A 17,517-nucleotide genomic window follows, 5' to 3' on the forward strand; every position below is an offset into this window, starting at 1 on the left:
CTGGGTGTGGATTGCTTTTTCAGCCAGTTAGATAGTTTGTCTGCCTCCTCTTAGCGTTGCTGCTGCTCTGTATAATGTTGGTTGTAACTGGTGCACCTTTTTCCTCATAAGCATTGATGGCTTCGTACCACCCTGAAAAGATCCAGGGCAAAATAGTTCAGGGCTGAGGTGGCTGTAGCAGTCATTGGGAGAGCAGTTTGAATTGTGGAGGTTGACAGAGATCATCCAAGATGTCCTTACTGAAGTGTAGCCTTTTGATGCACAGCTCCTGGATATGTACTTGCTGTGAGCACCAGGGTCTGTACATTCAGGCTGCTGAGTACAGGGAAGATTGTTTCACCCTCTTTGTATAATATGTTATTTGCCTTAACTTGCTACATTTCTTCTCTTCTTACTGTCATAAATAATGGGACTCTATTGGGGAAACTCATGTTGCTGCCTTTGCAGTGGCTTTAGGTGAAAATTAAATTTAGACTCCAGAAATTTCTGCAAAGAAGCAGAGTGAAGGCCGGGTCAGTAACTATCGAGTAGACAAAATAGTTCCAAATTGGGGCTGAAATGAAGCAGTGGCAAGCAATGTTTCAATCCAAGAATTGTCGTCTAAAAAAATATCACTTCCACCGTTATCAACTGACCCTGGCAAGCAAGTAGCCAAATAGTTGAAATGAACCAAAATCAGGCAGGCTGTGTTACGGACGTGCATCGTGCATTCCTCTCCACCTAATTTTATTCTGCGTGCTCTGCCCAGATAACATTTTACTCCCAGGCGGTAAAGGTAAAATCTATTCCAGTATGTGGAACAGGAAGAAAGAGGAGCAGCAGGAAATACCTGAAAGAGTGGTAATTTCACCAAAGAGAAAATAAATTGAAGATGAAACTCCTTAAATTTGCAATTCATTCAGAGTTCCAGACATTAAAAATAATCTGTTTTTGAATGCACTTACCAGCCAATGGCTCCATCCAACTCTGCTTCAGCTGCCTGGCGCACAAGGATTTGCATTTTTTCAGTGTCTTTTTCAAGATGCAGGGCAAGAAAGTTGCCAAGATCCTTAATGGCACATTCCTGTAGGCAAAAAGAGCTTGAACAAGTTCTGTAAAATTATATCGCAATGGTTAAAAAAAAAGAAAATCTTTGAAGGCTGAGATAAAACAGAAATGACTCGAATACACACAGCTCCGTCAACGTTGGAATAGAGATGGGGCAGATATTCGTGTTGCTGCAAATGTTGCTAGGTGGTGTGTGGACAGTGTGCAAGGTTGCACTGTCAACTGGTTGGGACAGGCATGATGGTCTTCATGGTCTTTTCTTCCTCTTTTCTGATGTTAATATGTTGGAACTGATAGAAGGCGGCAGGAAGAACCAATCCTTCGTTCATTTTTGTGATATTTTCACAGAGCACAAGCACACACAGCTTTCTAACATGGCAGGCAGCTCTCTCGGAAGTCTCCGGAACCTGCTGCTTCAGTTTAATTATTAACTCTGTAGTTGCAGTACACAATACATCCACATCCACAGTGTGGAGCTACAAACATTGCAAGCTTACAGACATTACAATTTTTTTGACTTGATATTGACTCTCACTGTAGTGCTGTTCCATGGTCACTGGTCACCCTCCAGTACATTGCTTAAGCTCAAGTAATGTCATGATCCATTCGTGAGCCTTGACAGTGAGTGCTTGTAGGTTGTCCAGTCGTGGAGGATAACACAGCACAGCTCAATCTTGTTTGTACCCAGTGTCCACACATGTAAAACATTTGCAGTAGCGGTCACTGCACAGCAGTCAGGAGTGGGAACATGTTGGACATTCTCCTCTCCCTAACCCAGAGGCCAAGCAGAGAATTATAATGCTACTACTGCTTCTCCCACTGAAATAACATAGACCAGAGGGTGAATCAGGCACCTTCTTGGGCTGTATGGTTCAGAGACTTTACACAGTGACAGCTAGGAGAGCCCTTTTATAGATCAAAGAGAGATGGGAAAAATAATGTGTAATGGTCAGAGTATTACATAAAATATAAATAACAGAAACAGACCATTCGGCCTAACTACCCTTGTTTATACTCCACATGAATCTCCTCCCATTCTATCTACCTCATCTCAGGCTTTCAGCATATCTTTCTATTCCGTTTTCTCTCATGTACTCATTTAATTTCCTTTTGAAAACATGCATGTTATTTGCCTAAACTATTTCCTGTGGTAGCGAGTTTCACATTCTAACCACTCTGAGTAAAGGTATTTCTCCTTATTTCCCTATTGAACTTATTAGTAACTATGAGACTACTATCAAATTTCTTCATTCAGAGAGTTGTGAATTTTTTGAATTCTCTACCCCAGGGGGCTGTGGAAGCTCAGTTGTTGAGTATATTCAAGACAGAGATCGATAGATCTTTGGATATTAAGAGAATCAAGGGATATGGGAATAGTGCAGGCAATTGGAGTTGAGATAAAAGATCTCATTGAATGGAAAGGCTCGAGGGGCTAAATGGCCAATTCTGCTCCTATTTCTTATGTTAGTTAAGTATGGTTTAACCTTTCGGAATCCATACTGACTATTTTTTATTATATTTTCGGTCTCTAGATGCTCTTCTGTCACTTCTTCCAGTATGTTTCCTATCACGGACTGTAAGCTGACTGGTCTATAGTTCCCAGGTTTTGTTCTATCTCCTTTCTTCTATATTGGAAATACATTACTGTCCGCCAATCCTCTGGCACTACTCCCACCCTTCTATGGAACTTTTGTATATATATAAACTAGTGTGTCTGCTATCTGCTCCCTAGTCTCCTTGAGTATGTGTGGCTGCATACTGTCCACACCTGGGGATTTATCCTCTTTAATTTTGCTAGTTTGTCAATTAGTTTCTTCCTTTCTATCCCAACTGTATTAATATTTATTTTAAGCTCATCCTCTAGTGATGTGTCTATTTTGTTATTTTCTTTAGTAAAAACTGAGCCGAAGTAGTTATTCAATACTTCTGCCATTTTTCTGTCATTACCAATGTTCCCCCTAATTTATTTTTGGTGTGCGGACTTTCTTCCAGCGGCGGCAGCTGGAGAGTAGCTCGCACTAGACATCCCGATTGGTGTGTGGCCAATGACTCCTTACCTGGGAGATTATCTTGCTCATTCTTTAGTGGCCTTATCCTTACTTTAATTTTAATTTTGTTGGTTATGTGTCTATAGAACACTTTATTATTTATTTTTATATTCCTTGATAATCTGATTTTGTAATTTCTCTTTGCCTTCCTGATGGGTTTTTTAAAACTTCCCTCCCAAGTTCTTTGTATTCTTTTGTCCTCCTCTCCTTTAGTACCTAAGTACTTCTTATATGTTTTTTTCTTCAGATTCAATTTCCCCCGTTAGCTCTTTATTCATCCACGGTGCCCCATAATTAGCTTGCTTGTTTTTGGGTTTTAGTAGAATACATTTCTCTTGAACTCTATTAACTATCCTTTAAAAGATTTTTTAAGATTTTCTCCAAGTTTACTTTCTTTAGTTCCACCCTCATTTCTTCATAATTTGCTCTTTTCCATTCTATTACATTAGTCTTTCTCCCACTAATGTCACTCTCAATCCTAATTGTTGTGTTCCTAACACAGATGAGACTGCACACAGGGAAGTTAAAGTAACAGTGACCTCAGTCTTTATTAAGACACTCCAGAGTGAGGAACAGGCCTTAGGGGCCGGCTTATATACATTGCTCCCAAGGGATGCTGGGATCCCTGGTGGCGCAACATGGGAGTGCATGCTTTACAGATACACAACATCACTCCCCCTCAAAGTCAAAGTGAAAACTATTTACAAGGTGAGGCGGTCGGGAGCCTATCATTCCCTGGTGGACCGCCTCGGTACAAATGTCTGTTCTGGTGTGTTGGCTTGCCCTCGCTGGGCTGGCGTGTTGTTGGCCCTGCAGGGCTGCTGGGTGAACCTAGCCTTGCTGGGCTGTTGAGCGTGATGGGTTTGATTTCCTGGTCCGGCGTGGTGTTGTTAATCCTTTGGATGTGTGTTGTGGGCTCGAAAAAGGTGGTGTCTGCTGTGGGTTGTTCAGGGCAGTCTGTGAACCGCAGCCACGTTTGGTCCAGGTGCTTTCTGCAAATTTGTCCATTGTCTAGTTTGACTACAAACACCCTACTCCCTTCTTTAGCTATCACCGTGCCCGCGATCCGCTTGGGACCATGTCCATAGTTTAGCACATACGCAGGGTCATTCAGATCAATTTCCCGTGACAGTGGCGCGACCATCGTTTACATTTTGTTGCTGCCGCCTGCTCTCTACCTGACCATGCAGGTTGGTGTGAACCAGCGAGAGTCTGGTTTTAAGTGTCCTTTTCATGAGTAGCTCAGCCGGGGGCACCCCTGTGAGCGAGTGGGGTCATGTGCGGTAGCTGAGCAGTACTCGGGATAGGCAGGTTTGGAGTGAGCCTTCTGTGACTCGTTTAAGGCTCTGTTTGATTGTTTGTACTGCCCGCTCTGCCTGCCCATTGGAGGCTGGTTTAAATGGGGCTGAGGTGACATGTTTGATCCCATTGCGGGTCATGAATTCTTTAAATTCGGCACTGGTGAAACATGGCCCGTTGTCACTGATCAGTATGTCAGGCAGGCCGTGGGTGCCAAACATGGCCCTCAGGCTTTCAATGGTGGCGGTGGCGGTGCTTCCTGACATTATTTCACGTTCAATCCATTTTGAAAAAGCAGCCACCACCACCAGGAACATTTTACCGAGAAGCGGGCCTACATAGTCGACATGGATCCTCAACTATGGTCTGAAGGGCCTGGACCACAAACTTAGTGGTGCCTCTCTGGGCACGTTGCTCAACTGAGCACACACACTGCATTGCCGTACGCAGGACTCAAAGTCAGAGTTGATACCGGGCCACCACACGTGGGATCTGGCTATCGCTTTCATCATTACTATACCTGGGTGTGTGCTGTGGAGATCCGAGATGATCGTGTCCCTGCCCTTTTTGGGTAGCACTACGCGGTTACATCACAACAGGCAGTCTGCCTGAATGGACAGCTCGTCCTTTCGCTGCTGGAACGGCTTGATTAGATTTTGCATTTCAACGGGGATGCTGGCCCAGCTCCCATGCAGTACACAGTTTTTTACTAGGGACAGCAGAGGATCTTGGCTGGTCCAAGTCCTAATCTGGTGATTTATCATTTTCAAACACTTCCATGACCATCAACAAGTCTGCAGGCTGCGCCACCATCAACAAGTTTGCAGGCTGCGCCATTTCCACCCACGTGGTGGGCAATGGTAGCCGACTGAGAGTATCCGCACAGTTCTCGGTGCCTGGCCTGTGGTGGATGGTATAGTTATACGCTGATAGCGTGAGTGCTCACCTTTGTATGCGGGCTGAGGCATTAATATTTATCCCCATGCTTTCAGCGAACAGGGATATGAGGAGCTTGTGATCGGTTTCCAGCTCAAATTTGAGACCAAACAGGTACTGATGCATTTTCTTTACCCCGAACACACACGCTAAAGCCTCTTTCTCAATCATGCTGTAGGCCCTCTCGGCCTTGGACAAGCTCCTGGAAGCATAGGCGACAGTTTGCAACTTCCCCGCAACGTTAGCTTGTTGTAATACACACCCGATTCCATACGACGACGCAGCACATGCTAGCACAAGTCTTTTACACTTGTTATACAATACAAGCAGCTTGTTGGAGCATAAAATGTTTCTGGCTATTTCAAAAGCAATTACTTGGGTTTTTACCCCATACCCAGTTCTCACCTTTGTGCAATAACACATGTCGGGGCTCTAAGAGGGTGCTTAACCCCGGTAGGAAGTTACCAAAATAGTTGAGGAGTTCCAGGAACGACCGCAGCTCCATGACGTTCTGTGGCCTGGGTGCGTTCCTGATAGCCTCTGCCTTGGCGTCTGTGGGCCGAATGCCGTCCGCCGCGATCTTTCTCCCCAAAAACTCCACTTCTGTTGCCACGAAGACGCATTTCGACCTCCTCAGCCGCAGCCCTACGCGATCCAGTCGCTGGAGGACTCCTCCAGGTTTTGTAGGTGCTCGACGGTGTCCCGACCCGTGACCAATATGTCGTCCTGAAAGACCACAGTGTGTGGTACAGACTTGAATAGGCTCTCCATGTTTCTCTGGAAGATCGCTGCAGCCGACCGAATTCCAAACGGGCATCTGTTGTCGATGAACAGTCCCTTGTGCGTGTTGATGCAGGTGAGGCCCTTCGAAGACTCCTCCAGCTCCTGCGTCATGTAGGCCGAAGTCAGGTCGAGCTTGGTGAGTGTCTTGCCTCCTGCCAGTGTCGCAAATAGGTCATCTGCCTTAGGTAGCGAGTATTGGTCCTGTAGCGAGAAACGATTAATAGTTACTTTATAATTGCCGCAAATGTTGGCCGTGCCATCACTTTTGAGTACTGGAACAATCGGGCTGGCCCACTTGCTGAATTGCACTGGGGAGATGATGCCCTTGGGTTGCAGCCTGTCCAGCTCGCTTTGCACTCTATCCCTCATCATGTGAGGTACCGCTTGCGCCTTGTGGTGAATGGGTCGTGCCTCTGGGACCAAGTTGATCCACACCTTCGCCCTGGAAAAGTTTCCAATGCCTGGCTCAAAAAGGGAAGGACATTTGTTAAGAACCTGGGTACATGAGGCCTCATCGACATGTGATAGTGCTCGGATGTCATCCCAGTTCCAGTAGATTTTGCCCAGCCAGCTCCTTCCAAGCAATGTGGGACCATCGCCTGGGACAATCCAGAGTGGCAGTTCGTGCACCATGCCCTCGTAGGTGACCTTGACCATGGCGCTGCCCAAGACAGTGATGAGCTCTTTGGTGTACGTTCTCAGTTTCGTGTGGATGGGGTTCAGGGCTGGTCCGAGTGCCTTGTTTTTTTTTTATTCGTTGCCAATCTTTCCAATTCTTTGTCAGATCACCTTGTCAGATTACAAACGCCAGAGGTCACCTTGCACACATCAAGGATCACTCTGCGCCAATGCTCTTAGCCAAAAGGCCGAGAGCCACTGCACCGTTCCTGGAAATACTGCAATACCAGGTTCGTGCCATGGAGGTGGATGGGTCAAACCACCCCACCCACCTCCTATTTCCAAAAAGCATAGGAGAATCACCTTCCTGATCCAGGGAGAACCACGTTGGGGTCATGGTTACTCCCCTGTCAGGTCAGTTACGCATGATCTTAGCCAAAAGGCCAAGTCTCTCAAACATCTTTTTACTCATGATGGATTGGCTAGCACCAGTGTCCAGTTCCATGGCTATAGGTAAGCCATTCAATTTTACGTTTAGCGTTATAGGTGGACATTTCGTCGAAAATGTGTGCACCCCGTGTACTTCAGCATCTGCCTCCTCTCTCTGAGGCTCAAAATTGCTTCGATCCACCATGGACCGATCTTCCTCTGCCACGTGGTGGTTAGCAGCTTGCAGCTCGTCTGCAAGCTCGTTGGAGGTGCCCCATTGTTCCACAGCTCTTGCAAACGTACCCTTTGAAACGGCATGAATAGGCTGAATGGAAGCCTCCACAACGCCAACAAGGTGTGAATTGCCTTGCATTCATCCTTTGTTGCGGACTCTGAGTCATCTGGATCACCTGAGGCCTGCTGGCAGTTGCAGACTCGCGGTTTCTGCCCTGTACATTTCTGCTCGCAAACACAGTTCCAGTTAATTTATGAACATGTGTGCTGAGAGATTTGTTTGGTGTTATCACTGGTGGACATAAACGCATGTGCTATCACAATGGCCTTACTGAGGGTCGGTGTCTCTACAGACAAAAGTTTTCATAGGATAGTCTCGTGGCCAATGCCCAGTACAAAAAATGTCTCTGAGCATTTGCTCCAGGTAGCCATCAAACTCACATTGTCCTGCAAGTCACCATAGCTCGGTGACGTAGCTCGCCAATTCCTGACCTTCAGATCGCTGGCACGTGTAGAACCGATACCTCGCCATCAGCACGCTCTCCCTCGGGTTAAGATGCTCCCGAACCAGTGTACACAGCTCCTTATACGACTTATCTGTGGGTTTCACCGGAGCCAGAAGATTCTTCATGAGACTGTAGGTCGGTGCCCCGCAGACTGTGAGAACGCTCTCCTTTTTGCAGCGCTTCCTTCTCCGTCCAGCTCGTTGGCTACAAAGTACTGGTCTAGCCCTTCGACATAGGCTTCCCAGTCCTCACCCTCCGAGAACTTTCCAGGATGCCCAAAGTATGCTGCATCTTTGCGTTGGATTTGTATTCTCGTTGCCAGTTATTGTGTTCCTAACACAGATGAGGCTGCATACAGGAAGGTTAAAGTAACAGTGATCTCAGTCTTTAATAAGACACTCCAGAGTGAGGAACAGGCCTTCGGGGTGGGCTTATATACAGTGCTCCCAAGGGATGCTGGAATACCTTGGGACTTCAGGGGATGAGCTCCCTGGTGGCGGAACATGGGAGTGCATGCTTTACAGATACACAACAAACCTAATATTCCAGATCCCGAACTACATGTTGAAGGGTGGAAGATGCCTGTGCATGGACTTTATTAACGTGTGGTGGCCGTTGCACACCAGCCACCACCCGTTGCACACCAGCCACCACCAGTAGGCAATGAAACACGAAAGACAGACACTAATGGATTGCACAAGGATGATTAGTTGATGTTGTTATGTAGTTTCGATTAATTTATAAATTATGTTTGGAATGTTTGTTTTGTGGTGTCTCACATTTCAGCTTTGAGTCAGAGAGGGATGTTAAGGTGGGGAACTGGTGAGCAACAGGGATCTGGGGTTTCTTTCATTGGAACCGGATTCTGATGAAGCGCTTACGAACAGTGCGTTGGAATGAGGATCTGCTGCCTACCTCCTCCCTTCTTCCTCCTTCTCTTCCTGAGGTGGTCATGGAACCCATGGTGGCAATGGCTGCACTTTCATTATGGACAAGTTATGGAGGATGCAGCAGACCACCACTAAATGGGACACCCGCTTCAACGAGTACTGAGGGCTCTTCCCGAGTGGTCAAGGCAATGGAACCATTGCTTTAGAACTCTGATGGTCTGCTCCATGATGTTCCTCATTGCAGCATGGCTCTCATTATATGAGCGTTGGCTACGAGTAGTGGGGTTGCAGAGGTGAGTCATCTTTCAGGTGGAGAGAGGACAGCCCTTGTCTCTCAGCAGCCACCCTCGGGTTCGATGTGGTGGCTGGAAGATTGCTGGCACACCATGATGTGCTGGGAGTGGTCGCGTACCAACTGTACATTAAATGAGTGGTAGCCTTTGCCGTTATGGTACATCTCAGGATTGATATGTGGTGCCTGCAGAGCCAGGTGTGTGCAGTTGATGGCGCCCTGCACCATGGGTAAGCCCTATATCCTGGAAAAGTCTCATGCGCACTCCAACTGCTCTCTGTTCAGAGAGAAGGCAATGAACTCCCTTTTCCTAGAGTACAGAGCTTCTATGACCGAAGGGTGTGTTGCTTACCAGTTGCCAGGGTAAGAGACATTTTGAAACAGCTGGAATAGAATCTGGAAAGGGAGGGGGAGGATACAGTTGTGTGTTCCATGTCAGAACCAACACTATAGGAAAGGTTAGGGAAGAAGTCCTGCTAAGGGAGTATCAGGAGTTAGGACCTCACCGATAATAATGTCGGGGTTAACACCCAAGTCACATGCAAATTTGCATCGGGACAAACAGATTAGGAAAGTCAAGACATGGGTAAAGGATTGGCCTGAGAAGAAGGGGTTCCATTATCAGGGGACACTGGCACCAGTACTGGGACAGGAAGGAGCTGTACCTTTGGGATGGGCTACATCTGAACCAGGCTGGGACCAAGGTCCAAGCGGAAAGGATAAATAGGGCTGTAAATAAGACTAATTTAAACTACTAACATGGTGGGGGGGGATGTTGAGGCTACTAGAAATGGCAGAAACCTAACAATAAAAGAATCAGGAAGAGAGAGTAAAGGACAAATTAAAGGAAGGAATAAGAATGACATGAATGGCCAGAGATCAGATAAAGTCATAGAGCATAAAGGTTAAATAACTACTAAAAACAAAGACAGAGGAATAATAAATACAATTTAAATGTATTTCAAAGCAAAATGGATGAACTGGAGGCAATAATTTGTGGAGAGGATCTGGATATGGTGTGCATGACTGAAACATAGCTAAGATAAAGGGAAATACAAAGGTCTTCTGTGGGCATATTAACAGTAAAAGGGTTGTCAGAGGAGCAGTGGGGCCAATTAAGGACCAAAATGGGGAACTATTGGCGGAGGCAGAAGGTATGGCTGAGATACTAAATGAGTACTCTGCATTGGTGTTTACCAAGGAAGAGGATTTTGGCAAAGCTATGGTAAAGGAAGAGGTTGCTGGGATACTGAATGAGATTTAAAAAATGATAGAAGAGGTGCTACACAGGCTTATGGTAATTAAAGTGAATAAGTCACCCGGTCTTGATAGGATGCATCCTAGGTTGCTGAGCGAAGTAAGGGTAGAAATTGCGGAGGTGCTGCCCACAAGGGGATTGAAAATGTTACTCCCTTGTTCAAAAAAGGGGAGAAGGATAAATTTGGAAATTGCAGGCCTGTCAGTTTAACGTCGGTGGTGGAGAAGATTTTAGAAACAATAATCCGAGAAACAATTATAAGCCACTCGGACAAGCATGGACTAATAAAGGAGAGCCAGCACAGATTTGTTAAGGGCAAATTATGTTTAACGAATCGTATTGAGTTTTTTGATGAGTTAACATCATCATCGTCATCATAGGCAGTCCCTCGAAACGAGGATGACTTGCTTCCACGCCAAAAAAGGATGAGTTTACAGGTGTTTCAATGAAGGACCTAATATTCCAGATCCTGAACTACATCTTGAAGGGTGGAGGATGCCTGTGCGTGGATTTTTTTTAACGTGTGGTGGCCGTTGCACACCAGCCATCACACGGGCTTGACAGAGCTAGGTCTTGGTCCAGTGGCAAGGATTACCCAAGACTAACAGGAACCTGCTCTGCTGCACAGACCGAGCGCGCACACATTTCGCAGTGTGGGCTGGCCCTTGCTGCCCCTGGGCCCTCGCCTCTTCTGGGTCCCGAACTCATGCCTCTCCTTGACCCCGGTCACTTCCCTCTATGGACTCTTGCCACTCCTTCACCCCTCCTGCTGTGCCTGCCCGCACTGCAATCAGCGACCTGGCTTTGTAGCCGTCGCCCTCCTGCAGCAGCACGTGCTGCTCCCTGCAGTGGTATGCTGCCTCACACTGCTCCCTCCAATGGCCCTGGCCGGCTGATGGTCTTGCAGGCCGGGACTGCGCCGATTTCCGGGCAATACTGTATATACTTGTGAAATGCACACCTTGACCACAGGGGGTAAACTTGTGGGAGACACTCCTCACCTGGTCATCCAGGTATATAAAGGGAGGTCCCACGCAGTGTCATCACTTCTTGGTCCTGTGAATAAAGGTGCAGGTCACAGAGTGACCTTGTCCATAGAATGTGCCTCATGTGGATTGTGCTATTGTGTAAGGACTTTACAGTGGCGACGAGAAACGGGAATCAACGACCCACGAGAATGGCTACCGGTAGCACAGAGGAATGGTACTGTGTTGGTGAGGACTGGGACGATTTCATTGAGCGGCTTCAGTAGAGCTTTGTCACAAAGGACTGGCTGGGAGATGCAGCGGCCGACAAGCGAAGGGCTCATCTACTGACCAATTGTGGATCTAAGACTTACGCACTCATGAAAGACCTGCTAGCACTCAAGAAGCCGGCGGACAAAACCTTTGAAGAGCTCAGCAAGCTAATCAGTGAGCACCTCAAACCGGCGAGCAGCATACACATGGCCCGACACAGATTTTATACCCACCGACGTCGGGAAGGACCGAGCATACGGACTTCGTTGCGGTCCTCCGGCGCTTGGCCAGCGCCTGCAGGGGGGAGATGCTAAGGGATTTCTTTATTGAGGGCATCGGTCATGCCGGAATTTTCAGAAAGTTAATCGAGACCAAGGACTTGACCTTGGAAGCGGCGGCGTTGCTGGCTCAGACTTTTATGGCGGGGGAGGAGGAAACCAAGATAATATACACGTGCAACTCTGACTCCAACATGGCGATGGATCAGGGGGTCAATATCATAAACGCGACTCAGAACCTAGCAGGCAGGCAAAGGCAGTTCGACACACCCCAGGCAGCAATAGACCCCAGAACAGGCTTTCAACACAGACAATGGCAGGCTGAATGGACATTTACGCCATCCCAGTGGACAATGCGTTCTGGGATGGGGCCATTGACACCCACTAACAGGGTGCTCAAGAGCAGTCAAAGGGACAATCAGCGAGGAATGCCTGGTAACAGCTCTTTTGTTCACAACAATGGGAATCTCAGTTCATGCTGGAGGTGTGGGGGCAGACATGCTGCCAGGACTTGCAGGTTTCAACAGTTCGCCTGCAGAAATTGTAACCTCACTAGCCATTTAGTTAGAATGTGCAGGAAGCCTGTGACCAGGCTAATTTATGAGGCGGATGTACCAGAAGAGGGGTCTGTGAGCAGGATGACGCATGGGGCAAATCAATGGACGCTGAAGTTCAGCGGGTTCATGTGGCAAATATTCACAGCTCATATACCAAAACGCCACCTATGATGATGAAGGTCCTATTAAACGGCATCCTGGTATGCATGGAGCTGACACGGGGGCCAGCCAGTCACTCATGAGCGTTCAACAATTCGAAAAGCTATGGCCACTCAAAACCAGCAGACCCAAACAAGAACGCATTGAAACTCAATTACGAACGTACACCAAAGAAATCATTCCAGTGCTAGACAGTGCAATGTTGGCTGTCACACACAATGGATCAGTGAACTGGCTGCTGCTCTGGATTGTCCTGGGCAATGGTCCCGTACTGTTGGGGAGGAGCTGGTTAGCTGAGATGAACTGGAAATGGGGGGATGTGCACGCAGTTTCATCTGTGGAGCGAAGTTCATGCTCACAGGTCCTACAGCAATTTGAGTCGCTATTCCAACCAGGCGTCGGGATGTTCAAAGGTACCAAAGTAGTGATTCGCATCACCCCGGACGCCAGTCCAGTGCACCACAAAGCCAGAGCTGTGCCGTATGTGATGCGGGAGAAAATTGAAAGCGAATTGGAGCGTTTGCTGAGAGAGAGCATCATCTCACCCGTTGCATTCAGCGACTGGGCGAGCCCCATTGTTCCCGTCCTAAAAGCGATGGCTCGGTCAGGATCTGTGGCGACTACAAAGCCACTATCAACCGGGTGTACCTACAAGACCAATACCCACTTCCGAGAGCGGAGGATTTTTTTGCCACGCTGGCAGGTGGCAAGCTGTTCACCAAGTTGGACCTCACTTCAGCCTACATGACCCAAGAACTGGCCAACGAATCCAAACTACTGACCACAATCACCACGCACAAGGGACTGTTTGTTTACAACAGGTGCCCGTTTCGCATTCGATCAGCGGCCGTGATCTTTCAAAGAAACATAGAAAGCCTGCTCAAATCCATTCCGGAAACAATCGTATTCCAGGACAATATCCTCATCATGGGTTGGGACACCGAGGAACACCTCCACAACCTGGAAGAGGTGCTACGCCGACTGGACTGGGTAGGCCTGTGACTCAAGAAGCCTAAGTGTGCGTTTTTGGCTCCCGAAGTCGAGTTTCTGGGCAGGAGGGTTGCTGCAGACGGGATTCGGCCTACCAAATCCAAAACAGAGGCGATTCGACGAGCGCCCAGGCCCTGCAACACATCGAAGTTGCGTTCATTTCTGGGACTCTTGAACTATTTCGGGAACTTTCTGCTGAACTTAAGCACATTGTTGGAGCCGCTACATGTGCTCCAGCGTAAGGGTTGCGATTGGTTTTGGGGCGACTGTCACAGTTGGCTTTTGATCGGGCGCGAAACCTACTCTGTTCAAATAAGTTGTTGACCCTGTACAACCCTTGTAAGAAATTGGTTCTGACATGTGATGCATCGTCCGATGGGATTGGGTGCGTGTTGCAGCAGGGCAATGCTGAGGGGTAACTCCAACCTGTGGCTTATGCCTGCAGGTCGCTCTCTCAAGCAGAACGGGAATATGGGATGGTTGAGAAGGAAGCACTCGCATGTGTCTATGGGGTGAAAAAGATGCACCAGTACCTTTTTGGCAGGAGGTTCGAATTAGAAACGGACCACAAGTCATTAACATCCCTGTTGTCAGACAGCAAGGCTGTCAATGCCAATGCTTCAGCTCGCATACAGCGATGGGTTCTCACGCTGGCTGCGTATGACTACACCATCCGGCACCGGCCGGGCATTGAAAATTGCGCTGACGTGCTCAGCAAGCTTCCACTAGCCACCACTGAGGGGGCAGCGGAGCAAAGCGCTGAGATGGTCATGGCCGTTGATGCCTTTGACAGCGCAGGCTCCCCCATCACAGCCCGCCAGATCAAAATCTGGACCAACAGAGATCTCCTATCTTTAATTAAGAAATGTGTCCTGACTGGGGATTGGGCGCCCACACACGGAGCATGCCCTGAGGAGGTCAGACCGTTTCACAGGCGGATGGATGCGCTCTCCATCCAAGCCGACTGCCTCCTATGGGGCAGCCGGGTAGTCATGCCCCAGAGGGGCAGGGGAGCTTTCATCAGGGAACTCCACAGCGAGCACCCAGGCATCGTGCTGATGAAGGTCATTGCCCGGTCACACATTTGTGTGATGTCTGTAAGTGCTGTAAGCTTGTAATGCTTGCAGCTCTATACTGGGATGTGGACGTATTGTGTAGTGCAGCTGCAGAGTTACAATAAACAGACAGGCAGCTTCCAGTAGCTTCCGGACTGAGAGCCTGCCATCTTAAGAGCTGTGTGTGTGTGCTCTGTTAAGATATCACAGTTGGCGACTGAGGATGGGATTTTTTCGGATGTTTAAAGCTTAAATTTTGTTGATGAAGGATTCAGCCAGCCGACAGAAGACTTTGGAAGTTTCTGTCTTTGAAAAAAAAATACAAAATCCGAGGTAAACTACAGCACAGGTGAGAACAGCTAGAGTTTAAACATGGCAGGTGTAATCGGATATTTGGGTGAATATAGACACAACCAGGAACATTTTAAAGCGTATGTGGACCGGCTAGAAATGTATTTCACTGCAAATAACATAATCAAAGTTCCAGACAATGCAGTCCAGAACCAGGCTGTATTGGAACGTAAGAAAGCGATTTTCTTATCGGTGGCGGGTCCGGCATTATACGAAACCCTTGTAAATTTGCTTGTGCCTGACGAGCCAAAGGACACAATGCTTAAAGAGATTTTAATGAAGCTGGAGTAGCACTATAACCCCAAACCGTTAGAAATTGCTGAAAGCTTTTGTTTCGGGATATGGAATCAAAAGATTTATGAAAGTATCAATGATTATATCATAGCATTAAAAAAACTATCGATGCACTGTAATTTTGGGAACTTTCAAAACCGAGCATTACGGGATCGTTTTGTTTGTGGGGTGAAAATTGATGCGACCAGAAGGAAGTTATTGACGACGGATGACTTGACTTTTGAGATTGCTTGTCAGACAGCGAGGTCGATGAGCATGGCCGAACAATATTCCCGAGAATTAAATAATGATTACGGTCGTCAGTCAACCGAGGTAAATCATCTGCAGGTTCAAAGTAAAAGACGGCCAGGGCCGAAAGTCTCAGAAACTGGAAATTCTAACAGAACGTCAAAGTCGTGCTATAGGTGCCTGGGACAACACATTGCTAAAAGTTGTCCATATGTGAAGGCAGAGTGTTTCTTCTGCAGAAAGACTGGGCATCTTGCGAAGGCATGCCGACTGAAGGGTAAACCAACTTTTAAAGCTATGAGTCCAGCGTTCAAAGCTATGCGTAGTAATCCAGAGACTGCATGGCTTGGAAGAACAACAGTAGGGCGAGATGTTAGAATTACACGTCATCAGGAACACGAGGTTAATGGACAGCGATTCAGAAAGCATCAAAATCCACATAGATGTTGCGGAATTCAAGATACCAACGGAAATTGACACGGGTGCCTCCGTGAGTGTAGTCCCGGAGTCACTATATTGCGACAAATTGCGTGATTTCCAACTGGAGAAATCCAAGATAGAGCTGCGAGGCTACTCGGGAGAGAAAATTCCTGTAGTAGGCCGTATCACCGTACCGGTGAAATATAAAGATCAATTTCAGAACTTGCCTCTAATAATAGTGAAAGGAGACAAGACTGCTTTACTAGGAAGAAATTGGTTAAGCTCACTGAAGCTGGATTGGAGTAAGGTCTTTTCTGTGGAAGCGAGATTTTCATCAACGGATGAGGTTATCAAACAGTATCCGAAGGTGTTCTGTGAAACGGGCAGTCCGATCCAAGGCTTCAAGGCGAGTGTCAGGGTACAGAAGGACGCTAGATCGGTTTACTACAAGCCAAGTTCCGTACCATATGCACTCAAAGAGAAAGTTGAGCAAGAACTCAAAAGACTAGAGACTGAGAACATTATTTGTAAGACAGATCGATGTAATTGGGCTACACCCATTGTTGTTGTACCTAAGTCTGATGGTAAAGTAAGATTGAGTGGTGATTATAAGGTAACCGTAAACCAGGTTCTAGAGAGTAATGTCCCAAATACATTGCCGAATATAGTAGATTTGTTCACAACACTAACAGGTGGTCAGATCTTCTCAAAACTGGATCTTACGAATGCTTACTTACAGCTTGAACTAGATGAAGAGTCCAAGTCATGTTTGATTATAAACACTCATCTAGGCCTATATCAATTTAATAGACTACCGTTTGGAGTGTCTTCCGCCCCTGCCATATTCCAAGGGGTGATGAACCAGATTTTGCAAGGTATTGAAGGGGTAGTATGTTATTTGGATGACACACCAATTTCAGCACCAAATAGGAAAATTCATCATAAAATATTGAATGAAGTCCTCAAACGGCTAGAGAAGCACAAAGTACGAGTGTCTGCTTATAAGTGTGACTTATTTAAAAACTCAGTGGAGTACTTAGGGTACAGAGTAGACAAAGATGGTTTACATCCGACCAAGGCAAAATTGGATGCAATTAGAAATGCACCTACTCCCAGGAATGTCACTGAATTTCGTTCATTCTTGGGTCTTTTGAACTATTATGGGAAGTTCCTACCAAATTTGGCTACAGTATTACATCCATTAAATGAACTTTTGAAAAAACAGGTCCAGTGGAAGTGGTCAAAAGAATGCGATACAGCATTCAAGGAGTGTAAAAACAAATTGGTAGAGAGCACCATGTTAGTTCACTATGACATATCTAAGGAAATTAAACAAGCATGTGATGCCGCTCCATATGGAGTTGGGGCAGTGATCTCTCATGTATTAAGCAGTGGGGAGGAGAGACCAACTGCTTTTGCTTCACGCACTCTCAGTGTCAGTGAGAGAAATTATGCGCAAATTGAAAGGGAAGCTTTGGCATTAATTTTTGGGGTCAAGGAGTTTCACAAATACTTGTATGGTCGTAAATTTACCATCGTTACGGACCATAAGCCCCTAACAGCAATCCTCCATCCAAAGTCCCCAGTTCCAACATTAGCTGCAGCCT

The 17,517-nt window shown here is 46.9% G+C and overlaps 1 protein-coding gene and 1 non-coding gene across 2 annotated transcripts in view; both read right to left on the bottom strand.

Annotated features, from left to right (window-relative positions):
• The window catches only part of LOC139256594 (uncharacterized), an 89,970-nt gene that overhangs the window by 33,614 nt on the left and 38,839 nt on the right, over window positions 1-17,517 (bottom strand). Inside the window, exon 6 of the mRNA XM_070874265.1 lies at window positions 945-1,063. Coding sequence (XP_070730366.1) covers window positions 945-1,063 — 119 coding nt within the window. The remainder of the gene's footprint in view (window positions 1-944; window positions 1,064-17,517) is intronic.
• LOC139256595 (U2 spliceosomal RNA) lies at window positions 6,985-7,182 on the bottom strand. The gene has a single exon (XR_011592190.1). It is a non-coding gene; the product is annotated as a U2 spliceosomal RNA (small nuclear RNA).

This window comes from Pristiophorus japonicus, unplaced genomic scaffold (genome assembly GCF_044704955.1).
Source record: "Pristiophorus japonicus isolate sPriJap1 unplaced genomic scaffold, sPriJap1.hap1 HAP1_SCAFFOLD_743, whole genome shotgun sequence".
NCBI classification, from domain to species: domain Eukaryota; kingdom Metazoa; phylum Chordata; class Chondrichthyes; family Pristiophoridae; genus Pristiophorus; species Pristiophorus japonicus.